Below are 13,749 nucleotides of genomic sequence, written 5' to 3' on the forward strand. Positions count from 1 at the left end.
TTTGCCCTGGACCTCACCCATAATAGGGAAACACTGAGCAATGCCCCAGCCTTCTCTTCCTTTTTTTTTCTCTTTCCTTTCAGTGAATAAATATTTTCTACTATTTAAAAAAGTATTTCTCAAAAATCATCCCTCTTGCCAAGCATGGTGGTGCACACCTTTAATCCCAGCTCTCGGGAGGCAGAGGCAGGTGGATCTCTGTGAGTTCGAGGTCAGCCTGGTTCCATAGTGAGGATGACTTCAAGCAGGGGTTTTGTGGCAAAAACAGGGAAGGGAGGGGATTTGATTAGGGACAGAACAGGGGAGTTCGCTGTTTTCCTTAGACAAGCTTGTTTCGGAACTGGAGTCTTGTCTCTGCAACCACTGGGTGTCTGGGGTTGGGCAGCCACTTTTCCACATAGCTAGTTTCTGGGAGCTTTGTGCTTAGTTATGTCCTTGGCTTTTGGGGTGTATTGGGGAGTGTTCCTTAGGGGAAGGTTGTCTGGTTTTTTGTTTTGTTTTTTATTTGAATCTCATGTAGCCCAAGCTGACTTTCAACTTGCTTCGTAGCCAAGGATGATATTGGACTTTGAACCTCTTACATTCACCTCCTAAGTAATCTGTTTCTTTTCTTTTTCTCTTTCTTTCTCTTTTTTTTTTTTTTTTTTCTTCGAGGGTGGTGGTGGTGGTGGTTTGAGACAAGGTTTCTCTGTGTAGTTTTGGTGTCTGTCCTGGATCTCTCTCTTTAGACCAGGCTGGCCTCGAACTCACAGAGATCCGCCTGCCTCTGCCTCCCGAGTGCTGGCATTAAAGGCGTGCGCCACCACCGCCCGGCGTGTTTCTTTTCTTACCACCTTCTTGGAATTAACCGATGTGCCCCACTTGTACCTGCCCCTTAGGGTGGAAGAACCGGGATCTCATGTGAAGTTCGGTCTCAGGGCTCCGTACCGCCTCTTTCTGCCGGAAGTGGTGGTACACTACTGCTAAGAGCTTTTAGCCAGAGAAATAGCAAGGCATGTGAGCCATCCCACACTATCACGGAGACCAGGAGGTCATTTGTAAAGACTGAAACTGTAGCTCACAGAGCCGCAGATTTCACCTGGACCTGCTTTCTTCTCATAGGGAGACCAGTTTGTGATGAGAGGTAAGGTCAAGGATTGCCTAGTGCACACTAAGTGCCACCATTTTGGTTAGTGCTCTGAGGACTGCCGCCTTCTTTATTTGAATTTCCTACAGATGCTCTTGCACCGCCATGTCAGATGTGGCTCCCACAGCTAATGGTACTTCCCTGCTCCCAACTACAGTAGGGTTCCCCAGCTCCTCTCAGGCGCCATAGTTGGTTGTGGGCTTTCCACTCTCCTGAGAATAACAGGGTAGCTCAACGATAGTGTTTAGAGACCATGTTTCCTCAGCTGAGACTGAGGTAAAATCTGGGTGAAGTAGAAAAACTACTTAGGAAAGGAATAAATGTATTTTAGTGACAGCCGTGAGTAAACAGCTCCCTCCTAGGACTCATGACTGGTCACGGCAGAGAAGGCAGGCACAGCAGGACAGGGGTTACAAGGACTTTGCTTTGGAAAATCAAAAACATGGAGCGAGTGAAGCAATTGGAGGTCCATCTGTGCGGATGGAGGGTTGAGTAGAAGGTAATTTTTCCATTTGTCTGTGTTAACCATGTCTAAACAGTTACAGTTACTGCTCAGTTTAAAGAAATTTAGGAAACTGCAACTTTGTAGCTCCTTATCCCTCCAGTTAGAACGCTCCAGCAGACTGGGTAGGCAAGAGCCAAGCACAGTACTCATTGGTAATCCTCATACTCAGAAACTAAGGCAGGAGGATTGCAAGTTTAAGGCCAGCCTGGGCTATGTGACGGTACGGTTTGATGTGCTTCCCAAGGCTGGTGCTGGTCTCTGGTCCCAGCTGGTAGTGCTACTTTTCAGAGTTGTGGGGACTGGAGGTGACTGGACCTGGAAGTAGGTCTCTGAGGCCAGGTCCTTGCAGAGAGCTTATCCAGCCTCCTTCCTTGGGGCCAGGTCCTTGCAGAGAGCTTATCCAGCCTCCTTCCTTGGGGCCAGGTCCTTGCAGAGAGCTTATCCAGCCTCCTTCCTTGGTTGGAGCCAGGTCCTTGCAGAGAGCTTATCCAGCCTCCTTCCTTGGTTGGGGCCAGGTCCTTGCATAGACTCCCTACAAGCACACAGGGCCAAGTGAGTACGTGCTGATCCTTTGAAACAGTGAACCAAAAAAAACAATTTCCAGGCCAAGCGTAGTGGCTCACGCCTTTAATTTCAGCACTCAGGTGGGAGCAGAGGCAGGCAGATCTCTGAATTCCAAACCAGCTTGGTCTCCATAGTAAGTTCCAGGCCAGCCAGGGCTGCCAAGAGACCCTGTCTCAAAAGAGAAAAACACCAGCAGCAAAATGTAATTCCTCCGATTTTGATCGGAAGAATGAGAAAAGTTACTACACATAACCAGACCATCTCAACAAACCAAACAGAAATGTGTCACCAGAAGTATTAAAAGTTGTGGTTATCACAGCGCTACCATAAACTCTGAAGTGACTCAGCAAATGAATGGCTTCAGAGTCTTAAGGAACTTTCAGGAGTCTGGCTGACCTCCAGATCTCTAAGAGGGGCTGGGGAACTTATGTCATGTCAGCAGTGTTGCCCATCCTGCTAGGCTGTTTCCTGACACCTCCGACCCTGAGGCAGGATATTTAGTGCGCCCTTGCCCACCTGCCAGCAGGGCATTGTTGCCTTGAAGGCTCATCTGGTTTTTAACCTTGTCATGATTTCAAGTGTCTCCTTCCTAAAGTGAAACTTTCCAAGCAGAATGATAAATAAGCAGTTTCAAAATATCTTTACAACTCACTTGACCTTCCTAATACATTTTTCATATATTGTCTGAGCATCTTGGCTGATAGAAAGTAATTCATATTCCTCTAGGTCCAGATTGTAGCTGAATAATACATAAAAACGTTGTCACTGAATTCATGTGATTATTGAGAGTTAACAGTGAAGAAAGGAAGGCAACTAAGTCCCAGTGTGTTCTCTGCATGGAATATGCAGTCAGTAAAAACCAGGTCTCCATGACAATGTGAACCTTGCCGTGGGAATGTTGAACCAAAAGGTAACTTTGGATGAGCCCAATTCATTTATTTCTTCATTCAAGATTTTTATTTATTCATTGTATGTATGGGTATTTTCCTGTATGTATTTCTGTGTACCACGTGAATATGTGGTACCTGGGGGGCTAGAAGGAGGGCACCAGATCCCCTGGAAATGGAGTTATAGATGTTTGTGAGCCACCATGTTTTTGCTAGAAAAATGAACCTGAGTCCCCTGGCAGAGCAGTCAGTGCTCTTAACTGCTGGCCCATCTCTCCAGCCCCTAGCCCAAATTTTTAAAAGGCTACCTATGCCAGAACATTAAAAAAGAAAACATTACTTGTTCAAGTGTTTGCATCATGCTTGATTCTTCATAGCCTCACTTTCTGTGGAGTAATAGAAATTTGATCAATTTTTAAAATTCTCAAAATAAACTGAGTAGCTGTTGTGTGGACTTTTCCAGGGGCAGAAGAGAAACATTAATCACTCCAGCTCAGGCTCCAACAGCAGACCAAAAAGCAAGTCCACCACTGAATCAAGACTGGTGAAATGATGAGTTTCATTTGGGTTACCTGCAGGAGCATGGGCGACTTAGAAGTGGCTACAATCCCTAACAAAATCTCTTCCCTCTGCCACCAATAACTACCTGTATGTCCTGTGGGTGGAGAGGCCCAACGGTGTCGGTTGATGGGTCTGGGCTGTGCACGTGATCACTGAAGCCGAGAGTTCATGAGGGTAGAATTCCAAAATGGTAGCATTTGAGATCATGTTGCCTAGTGTTGATAGTAGCAGTGAATCCAAACATACCAGTCACCCATCAGCTGGAATGTGGAGGTCCAAGAACTCACCTAGAAAGATCACTGATTCTCAAAATTTACTAAACACACTCCCTAAACCTTGCAGGCCATGCAGAAGAACAGAGCTATTGCTGACAGTGAGAGGATAATTGCCCTTTATCCTGTTCACAGCTGCACTGATGGCACAGGGCAACCGTGGGGAAGTCACAGGCCCCCAGAGAAAGGCTGTTTACATTTTGTGATCTCTTTAACTATATATGAAGTATTGTATGAAGTATTGACATCTTTTTTATCACTTTTGTGTGATGGAGTGGGGAGATGAATGCCACACACAGCACACGTGGAAATCGGAGGACAATTTCTACCTGGTCTCTGTATATATTCTGAGCTGGGCATGGTGGCACATGCCTATAATCCTAGGGTTTAGGATCCAGAGGCTGGTGGATCTCTGTGAGTTCAAGGCCAGCCTGCTACAGAGTTCCAGCCTAACCAGCGCAGCCCAGTTGAGACCCTGTCGAAAAAACCAACACACACACACACACACACACTGGGCATGGTACTAACACAGTGCCTTTGCCACATGCCATAGTACAGTATTCGTCTCCAGGGAAACCACCTGTACCATGGCATTGTGAACCCGTCTATCTTTGGAATACATCATCATTTTTACTTGAGAGAATGACTCACAAGCTGTGACAAGTAAAACAGAAGGAAGAGTTCCTTACTAACGAATAGTAAGACTCAAGAAGCTAAAATTAGAATTTTGGAAAATAAGTATCCCTCCTGCGAGCTCCAGGCGTCCCCGTGATTGTCTTGTGCAGGTAACCACAGCTGTAGTGAGTGCCACGGCGCAGTGGCTGTGGTGTCCAGAAGACACTGCTGGGCAGCACTTGGGGTCCCTGCTAGGCCACTCACTTCCAGGCCCATCCTCTGCTCTTCCCATGGTTCTGATAGCTGTCCGCTGTTATCTTACCAGTCTCTCTCACTTCCTCCAATAGAGTAAGAGCCCCAGGAAGGGGCGGGGGTCCGTTTTGAGATTTAGTGGTAATATTGACATGATTTTAGTACTGAATAATAAACTATACCAGCACTGAAAGGTCTACATAGCTCAGTGAACTACTAACACACACACACACACACTGGTAATGTTACAAATGCCTTTTCAAAGGGCACAGTAAACCTTGAAGTTTCATGTTACAAGCCAGACGTTTGTTGGTGCAGTTTAAGATTCCACACTGTGAGTGACCTGTAAGATACTGTTGTGTGTTAGCTTTAATGAGGCCATTTTTCATAGACCCAACCAGAACGGCTTGCCCTTAACTGTTCTGTGAGATTTGTAGCCAAGACAGGCACTTCTCACTGGATGGTGGGTTTGAAAAGTAAAGCTGCTTTCATAACTATTCTTTCTGTTCCTATCTATGTGCTTATCATTTTAATTAGTAAGCACAAAATGTTCTATCAGCAAACAAAACGACTCACACCACAAGGGCCTGAGCTTGCAATCAGGCTGGAGGGTCCTGTAGTCTGATATGCACCTGTAATACAAGACTGGCAACAGCGGATCCTGCCAGAGGAAGCTGGTTGCCCAGATACGAAGCTTTCCTTAAAAGATCTGATTATTTCTAATTAAAACGTTTAAAAAGCTGGATGTGTTGGCCAATACCTGTAACCCCAGGAGGCTGAAGAGGACAGATAGAGAAGTTGAGGCCAGCCTGTGTTCTATAGCAAGATCTTGTCTTCAAATAACAACACTGATTTGTTCACTTAAAATTAGCAGGTAAATAAAAGGGTGCAATCATGAATGACTCAGCAAAATCTCCACGTACTGCATAGACAGTTCTAATAATTAGAAACATTTCAATACAGTTCTGAGCAGGTCATGGGAATTGTTTGAAGTGGTTATCTCCCCATCTCTGTTCAGAGTTTTCAAAAGAACAAACGGCTTGTGTAGGCTGGGAGTGTGTTAAACATGAGGTCTTCATTAGCATGCGTCTCCATGTAGCCCTGCTGAGATCTCTAATAGGATTCTTCCCACGAACCTTCGCTGTGGGCTCCTCTGCAGTTCTCCAGGCTGTGGCTTAATGATCCTGCTTTTCCTTAAATAGACACAGGTGTGGCTGAGGCATTCAGAATTCTGCGGTATGTCCTGCCGTTTTGTTAGACTTTGACGGCATCTGGAATATGCTGAGCCAGGAAGGTCACAGTAGCCACCTAGCCTGGGAAGCGTGGGCAGGGCTGATCCATTCTCACCACCTGGAAGCCTAGTAAAGTGGAAAGGGTGAGAACATTCTGGAAACTAGGAAACCCCAAACTGCTTCTTACTAAGTGAGATCTTGAGACAATTCTAGTGCTTAGGAACTAAGGAATTTAAGTATGGTGTCATTTAAATTTATGTATATTTGCTTTTGTTTTCCTTTTATTGACTGAGGCAGAGGCTTGCTATGTAGCCAAGCCTAGCCTCAATTCAAATCAGTCCTCTGGTTCAGCCTCCTGGTTGCAGGTGCACAGCTCCATGCCTTGCTTTGTTTTATTTTGCTTTTTATGTTGGTTTTTATTTTGAGACAGGGTTTCACTGTGTAGCCCAGGCTAGTCTTGCAGTGATCCTCCTGCCTCAGCCTCCCACATGCTAGGATTGTAAGTCACCATCCTTAATTCATATAGAAAATGTTTTAACCAATAGTTAAGACATAGCAAGTGCAAGGCCCTTGGTTTGACTCCCAGTACCGTAAAATAATAATCAGTTATGGAGTGAGCATAGTAATGAATACTAGGAAGGACAGGGTAGAATAAATACATTTAATTCTCTTCTATCATAAGAAAAATAGTCATAGGTCCCATTTAAAATGATGTGTCAGAGAAAGGGGCTATTTAGGAGGTGTAAGAAATGAACACAGAAAGGTTAAACACATTATTTGTAAGGTTGGTTCTGGGAGAGGAGTGGGGTTGGAGAGGACTGAGGCACAGGCATTTTTGTGAGGAAGGCTTCAGGCTATAGTCTAGGTTGACCTGGAACTCACTGTGTAGCTCAAGCTAGTGTCAAACTCCCAGCATTTGTTCTGCCTCAGCCTCCGGAGTGCAGGGTTACAGACGTGAGCCACCATACCCCATGAGGGTGTCTGTGTGATGATCAGTTTTTGTTTTGTGTTCTTGCTGATTAGAACCAGCCTGTGTACTTCATAGGTAATAACAGCAAAGCATTTCAAACGGAACCATAGCTAGCTAGACCTGACCTGCCTATCAGTAAGCTGGGCTAGATGGACAAGGGGAGCCTGATGGGACACATGTGACTCTGGTCTGGTAGAGTCCCAGCTTTGGCTGTTGGCCTTGTTGAGACAAGAATGATGGCAGGGAAGCGCAGCCTCCAGCTGTTTGAGTGTGTGGCCTTTCTTTGAAGATTTGTGTGCCATACCAGAACTCTGACAGAACCTTATAAAGTGGGGCTTTATAGCGGACATTTTATCCTCTGGATGGCCTGGGAAATGGCTCTGTTCTGGCTAAGTTACCGGTGGAGGACTATGGGCACCTGTCTCTGCTGCAGCCCTGTGTTCCCGAGAGCCTCTTGGCCACTGCCTGTACAGTACATCCTAGGAGGCCACCCCTGTTTGTTTTCTCAGACGGGATCTCACTTGGTAGCTGTGGCTGTTCTGGAACTCATTTTGTTGACCATGCTGGCCTTGAACTTGTGGCAGTCCCACCTCATCCTCCTGAGTCCTGGGAATACTGGTGTGTGCCACCATGCCTGGCTAATATTTTATTTCTGTGGGTTTGGTTTTGTTCTGAGATTATGGGTGTGCCATTATACCCAGATTCTAAGTTGTTTCTTTAAAACCCATAGTTGAGACCCTTCCTAAGAAGTGCTGAGTATAGGGATCTGTTCCTGTCATCCCTTGTTCCTGTTGTCATGTGATAGCGGTCAGCGTCTTGCAGCTTCGGTATTCCTCAGGATCCAGTCAGGGAAGCACTGCCTTTGGAGAAAGACCGGTGAGGTCATTAAAACCACCTGCCCTGGAGCTAGAGCAGCCGAGGCTCATCCTGGCTGCGTGCTTTCCCACTGGTGTCTCCTTCCTGCCTCAGTTTACTCTGAGCTAGAAATAGGTAGAGTCTGTCCCTGCAAGGTGAGCCCCGTGTGTGTGTGTGTGTGTGTGTGTGTGTGTGTGTGTGTGTGTGTGTGTGTGGTGCTGCAGTGCAGAGCACTAGGAAAGTGCCGTGAACACAGTGGCCGTTGACATTTCCCCATCATCAGCCTCTGGCATGGCCATGAGAGTCTCCCCCCACTCCGTTTCCTATCAGACTGCACCAGGAAGGTGACGGGATGGAAGGAGCTCCTGATGGCCCCCTGAGCTAAAGCATTCCCAGCCACACCAGAAAGGTTGAAAATTTGCCGTTTTCTTCCCAGAACCTGCCAGCAGGGAAAACTGGTTTCTGACGTATGTGCATTTAAATTAAAGTTCCTTAAATAGAACCCATTTAGCTGTCCCATGGCTATAGAGGACTTCCTGTGGCATCGGGAATGACAGAGCTTTTGAGGCCAGCCTCTTCTGTCTGCATCAGCAGCATCAGGAGCAGGATTCGTCACCCTTCACACAAGACTGGCCTGGGTCCTGACCTGCCCCAGCCACCTCGTAGCCTGGCTCTCCCCAGTCCAGTGAAGGGCATGAACCCCTCAATGCTTTGCTTCCTGCCGACTTAGCCAGCTTGTAGCAGAGGAGATGAGACAGCAGCATGTAGAATCACAGGAGAGTTGGGGAGGAGAGACCAGCTGCATCCTACCTTTGTGAAAGTTGGATTTTATTAGGGAGAACAAGGGTGAGCTTAGAAGGCAGGAATGAAGAAAGGCATCATAAGAAGTACAAAAGGAAATAAACGATACTTTGATCTTGGACTGGACTACAAGAGAACGTCTCAAAAATACAATAAAATAAGTTTCAATTTCACTAGACATTGAAAACATTTAACAAACATCAAGATGTGTTTGCTAGTCAGGATGAGCAAAGATGGCTTTAACTCATAAAACCTAATGTTGGCAGAAGTGCGAGGAATCCATCCAGCGTGGTCTTGCATAGTGGTTAGGATTCTGCCATCTTCTTGGAGCAGTGATAGACAGGACGTGTCACTGTTGGAGATGCATGTGCTGTTTGCCATGGATGGCTGACTTGAGAAATATCTCTGAGAAGGTGATCAGTCAAGTTAGCCAAGGTGTGTGTCCAAAGAGCTTCAAATAGCTGATAATAGTGAAATATTGGATGGAAACCAATAGTAGAGTCAAAATTAATCCCAATAATAAAAGTTTAAAAAAGAAATCCCAACTGATGATTCATGTGGTAGAATGAGCTATTGGTCTCAGGATTTGAAATGGAGTTTTACTATGTTGTTCAGGCTAGTGTCGAGCTCATCAGCTACAGTATCCTCCATTTCACCCTCTGAGTATCTGGGACCCCAGGGGACCCCACCTTGTGGCTTGCTCTCAGTACCTCACCCCTGTCTAGTCACATGTGATTCTCACAGGCAGAATCAGTCAGCTTCTGCATCCCTTGACCTTGGACTTGGCTTGTGATGTCCCTTGGCAGGTTGTTATGGAAGTCTGGCCACAGTTACTAGTAGGTAAGTAACATCCCTAGTTAGACCCTCACCTGAAACTCTAGTTCCCCCCCAAACACACACACACACACACACACACACACACACACACACACAGCTGCAGGTAACCTGCCCCAGCTGCAGGAGACCAGATCCCACTTTTTCTCCAGGCTACTCTTAAGGAGGGAGGGATAAGAGATTTAGATAGAAATATAGAGGGAAGAGAGAGAGAGAGATAAAAACACAGGATAGCCTCGGGAGGCCCTGGATCCTAATCCACCAGCCCTTTCTGTCACTTCTAAAGGGCTTTTTAAAGGAATGCCAAGGGGTGGAGCAAAAGACCTCCCCCTAGCACAGCCAAGTGCAGACCCTTCCAAACACCTGGTAACTGCTCATGTGGTCAATCCATCCCCTTATACAGCCCCGCTGGGTAAAGCATGCTCAGATCTCACTAGGAAACGTCTGTGGCCTCCCACACCCAGCTGCCTGTGGTCACGGCATTGCTAGAGTGCTTAGGTGGTGGAAGGTTCACTGCAGATGGGGATTTCATTGGGGCAGCCTTCATACCCCACCACCAGTGCTGGAGTGGACTGCTGGAGCAGCGGCCTGACTCATCATGCTCCTGTAAATAAGCCCAGGGACCCACTGGTTCCCTGAGCTGGGCTTGGTTATTTTGCCCTGTTTTCAGTGCCCTCTTACCTGGGGGGAACGTGGGTCTGTTCACATTGTCTCAGGAAATGTCACATAATACAAACGCTGTTAGACCGACATGACACAGGCCATAAAAAATCTTAACTTTGACAGTTGCGGGTCGGTCCGGGCGTGTGACGTGCAGCAGCCATGGCCTGCCATCTGGAGCTCAACAGCGGCGCCAAGATGCCCACCCTGGGCCTGGGCACCTGGAAGTCCCCTCCTGGCCAGGTGACTGAGGCTGTGAAGGTTGCCATTGACTTTGGGTACCGCCACATTGACTGTGCCCAAGTGTACCAGAATGAGAAGGAGGTGGGAGTGGCCCTCCAGGAGAAGCTCAAGGAGCAGGTGGTGAAGCGCCAGGAGCTCTTCATCGTCAGCAAGCTGTGGTGCACGTTCCACGACAAGAGCATGGTGAAAGGAGACTGCCAGAAGACGCTCAGCGACCTGCAGCTGGACTACCTGGACCTCTACCTTATTCACTGGCCAACAGGCTTCAAGCCTGGGCCTGATTATTTCCCACTGGATGCATCAGGAAATGTGATTCCCAGTGACACCGATTTTGTGGACACTTGGACGGCCATGGAGCAGCTGGTGGATGAAGGTTTGGTGAAATCGATTGGTGTCTCCAACTTCAACCCTCTTCAGATTGAGAGGATCTTAAACAAACCTGGCTTAAAATACAAGCCTGCAGTTAACCAGATCGAGTGCCACCTGTACCTAACTCAGGAGAAGCTGATTGAGTACTGCCACTCCAAAGGCATCGTGGTGACTGCGTACAGTCCCCTTGGCTCTCCTGACAGGCCCTGGGCCAAGCCAGAAGACCCTTCTCTCCTGGAGGATCCCCGGATTAAGGCAATTGCATCCAAGTACAATAAAACTACAGCCCAGGTGCTGATCCGGTTCCCCATACAGAGGAACTTGGTGGTGATCCCCAAGTCTGTGACACCAGCACGAATTACTGAGAACTTGAAGGTCTTTGACTTCGAGCTGAGCAAGGAAGATATGACCACTCTACTCAGCTACAACAGGAACTGGAGGGTGTGTGCCTTGATGAGCTGTGCTAAACACAAGGATTACCCCTTCCACGCGGAAGTCTGAAGCTGTGGATGCCTGCTCTACCCCAAGTGACTCGTGCCTGTTCTTCTTGCTTCATCTGTCCTGAGATGTGTCGTGTGGCCTGTGTCCCTCTGCACTGGTGGAGCCTTGCCCATCAGACCACGAGGGTCTCAGGAGAGCAGTGTCAGTAGCTGAGGGGTTTTCTTCAGCCTTTCTTGGCCTTTCTTCTTACCCACCTGGAGAACACTTAACACAGTACCTTTCCAACCAAAGAGAAGCAAGATTGTAGTTCAAGTAGTGCCACTAACAGTTCAGTTTTTAGTGCTTAGAACTGTAGTCCTTTGGGTCACACTTCTCTTTGCCTCAAATAAAAATTGCTTTTGTGAAAAAAAAAAAAAAAAAATCTTAACTTTGCATTCCTACTGTATTTCCTGTAAGAAGGACATGCTCCTGTGCTTCCTTACTCCAGGAAGTGTCAGCTACCCAGGCAAGACTCAAGCTAGCCGCTGTTGTCGAGCTGAGCACATGTCCAGATGGGGCTATTCCAGCTCAACCAAACCCCAGCCAGCTTACAGTCTGAGTTTGCTCAAGTGTTTGTACAGTTAAGTAAGTTGTGCAGCAGTAGTTAATGATACAGTCCACCAGTTGCAAATGTCTTATGCCATACTAAGCAACTGTTTCAATGGTCAACATGACTTCAGAACACAAGCTTTCTAGGTAGAATTACATATAACAACATGGGCACTCAGACATACGGAGAAGTGAACTGTTGTGGGTACTTACACAAAATGAGAACCAGGGAAATACTGGGTTCTTGAGCTGGAGTCTTTGGTTTTATTTTGTTTCAGTTTTCAAAGATCATGGGTCTATTTCATTCATATCTACTAAGAAAACAGAGTAGCCTGTCTGGAATGAAGAGGTGTTCTGCTAGAGACTACAGGAGCCCAGAGGACAGGCAGTCAGGAAGAGGGCTGGAGCACAGGTCCGATATGTAAGGAAGCAGACAGTGATGGGGGCAGGGAAGAATGCTTGCCGAGGGCACCAGCTCTAGATCTTCCCGATACATATACAACACTATTGTTTTAACGGGCCTCCTTTTGAAGGGAAGAAAATCTCCAAGATTCAGTGAGGACATTTTGCTGTGACAAGACTTCAGAGGGCGTCCTCTTGCCAGTGTGCACATCCATTCCCATTGCATGGCTTTGAGCAGAGGTAGTGACATATGGGGCTGACAGGAAGCACCAGATTTGGGGTTGTAGCATCTGAACTCTCGTACAGGAGGGACTTGGATGAAGGTCAAGCAGAGAGCATATAGCACAAGGGATGGATTGCAGAATCAGCCAGAAACAGAGGTCACGTGCTCCATCAGCCCTGGTAGCTGAGTCATCGTGTTCCAGCTGCAGTATGTTTCTAACCTGACTTTGTCCTGCCATGAAAACCAAGAGGCACCTGCTTCTCTGTTGTGAGAGTCCCTTCAGTACCCGGAGTCATCAGTCAATAACTGCTAAGATTTAATACCCATGAGATCACTTTGAAAATTAAATGCTAACCGGATACTAAGAGCTGCAACCTGGGTTTGGGGGAAGTTGAAGGGGAGTCTGCAATCTTCAATCACACACCCTATTCTTTGAGAGCAGGAAAGGAGTCAACAGGAGAGACACACCCAAGGAACAGACACACTCTACAGGACAGTGACGGGCTGGAGCCCAGAGATGATTAAGTGTGACAAGTTTAGAAGGTCGTCAGGGTTTCATAACAGGAAAAATATTGATGAGTGTGATGAAGACCACTTCATTAAGAATTCATCAGAAGTGTTGACAAGTTGGAGGGGCAAAGTACAGCTTCTGACAATGTTTTCTAGGCTACTCATAGAAACCCCCCAGGCTTTGTGTGAAATGCTTTACACAGGTTCAGTGTTAATGTCGAGTGTTCAGCCTTCCCATCTGTATTTGAGAAATAAAAAGTGAGAAACAGAAACTCTTGCTGTAGTTTAGGCATGGCCCTGCAGTCAGCTGTGTGCAAGCCAGTGTCAGAGCAGTGACAGCAGTGTGAATGGAGTCAGCTGAGTGCCCGGCCTCCTCGACTCCAGGGAGCAGAGCCTGCCAGGACACTAGACCTGGATGTCGCTGTAATTTAGGGCATAGGAATTTTGCTTCATGTGGGCAGAGAGAAGTGGAAGCTGCCAGACATCACTTGCTTATATATTTTCATATGCTAAAAAATAAAATAAACCCTTATCTGCTATAGAGATGGCTCAGCAGTTAAGAGCACTTATTGCTCTTGCAGAGGAACTGGTTGATTCCCAGCACCCATATGGTAGTTCACAACCAACCATAACTCCAATTTCAGGGGACCTCATCAGATCTCTTCTAACCTCTGAGGGCACCAAGCATGCACAAGGTGCACATATACACTTATATCAAGCAAAACACATAGAATTAAAATGAATCAATAATTTTTTAAAATTTTATTTTTTATTTACTTGGTTTTAAATTTTAGTTTGTTATTATTTGTGTGTGTGTGTGTGTGTGTGTGTGTGTGTGT

General features: G+C 46.7%; 1 protein-coding gene across 1 annotated transcript; it reads left to right on the forward strand.

Moving 5' to 3' along the window:
- Nucleotides 1-10,262: 10,262 nt before the first annotated feature.
- LOC131902358 (aldo-keto reductase family 1 member B1-like) lies at nucleotides 10,263-11,600 on the forward strand. Its single transcript, XM_059253362.1, has one exon. It carries the CDS (start codon nucleotides 10,297-10,299, stop codon nucleotides 11,245-11,247), a length of 951 nt encoding a protein of 316 aa, XP_059109345.1. The 5' UTR covers nucleotides 10,263-10,296; the 3' UTR covers nucleotides 11,248-11,600.
- The last annotated feature ends 2,149 nt before the right edge of the window (nucleotides 11,601-13,749 follow it).

The sequence above is a fragment of the Peromyscus eremicus genome, chromosome 1 (assembly GCF_949786415.1).
Source record: "Peromyscus eremicus chromosome 1, PerEre_H2_v1, whole genome shotgun sequence".
In the NCBI taxonomy this organism is placed as follows: domain Eukaryota; kingdom Metazoa; phylum Chordata; class Mammalia; order Rodentia; family Cricetidae; genus Peromyscus; species Peromyscus eremicus.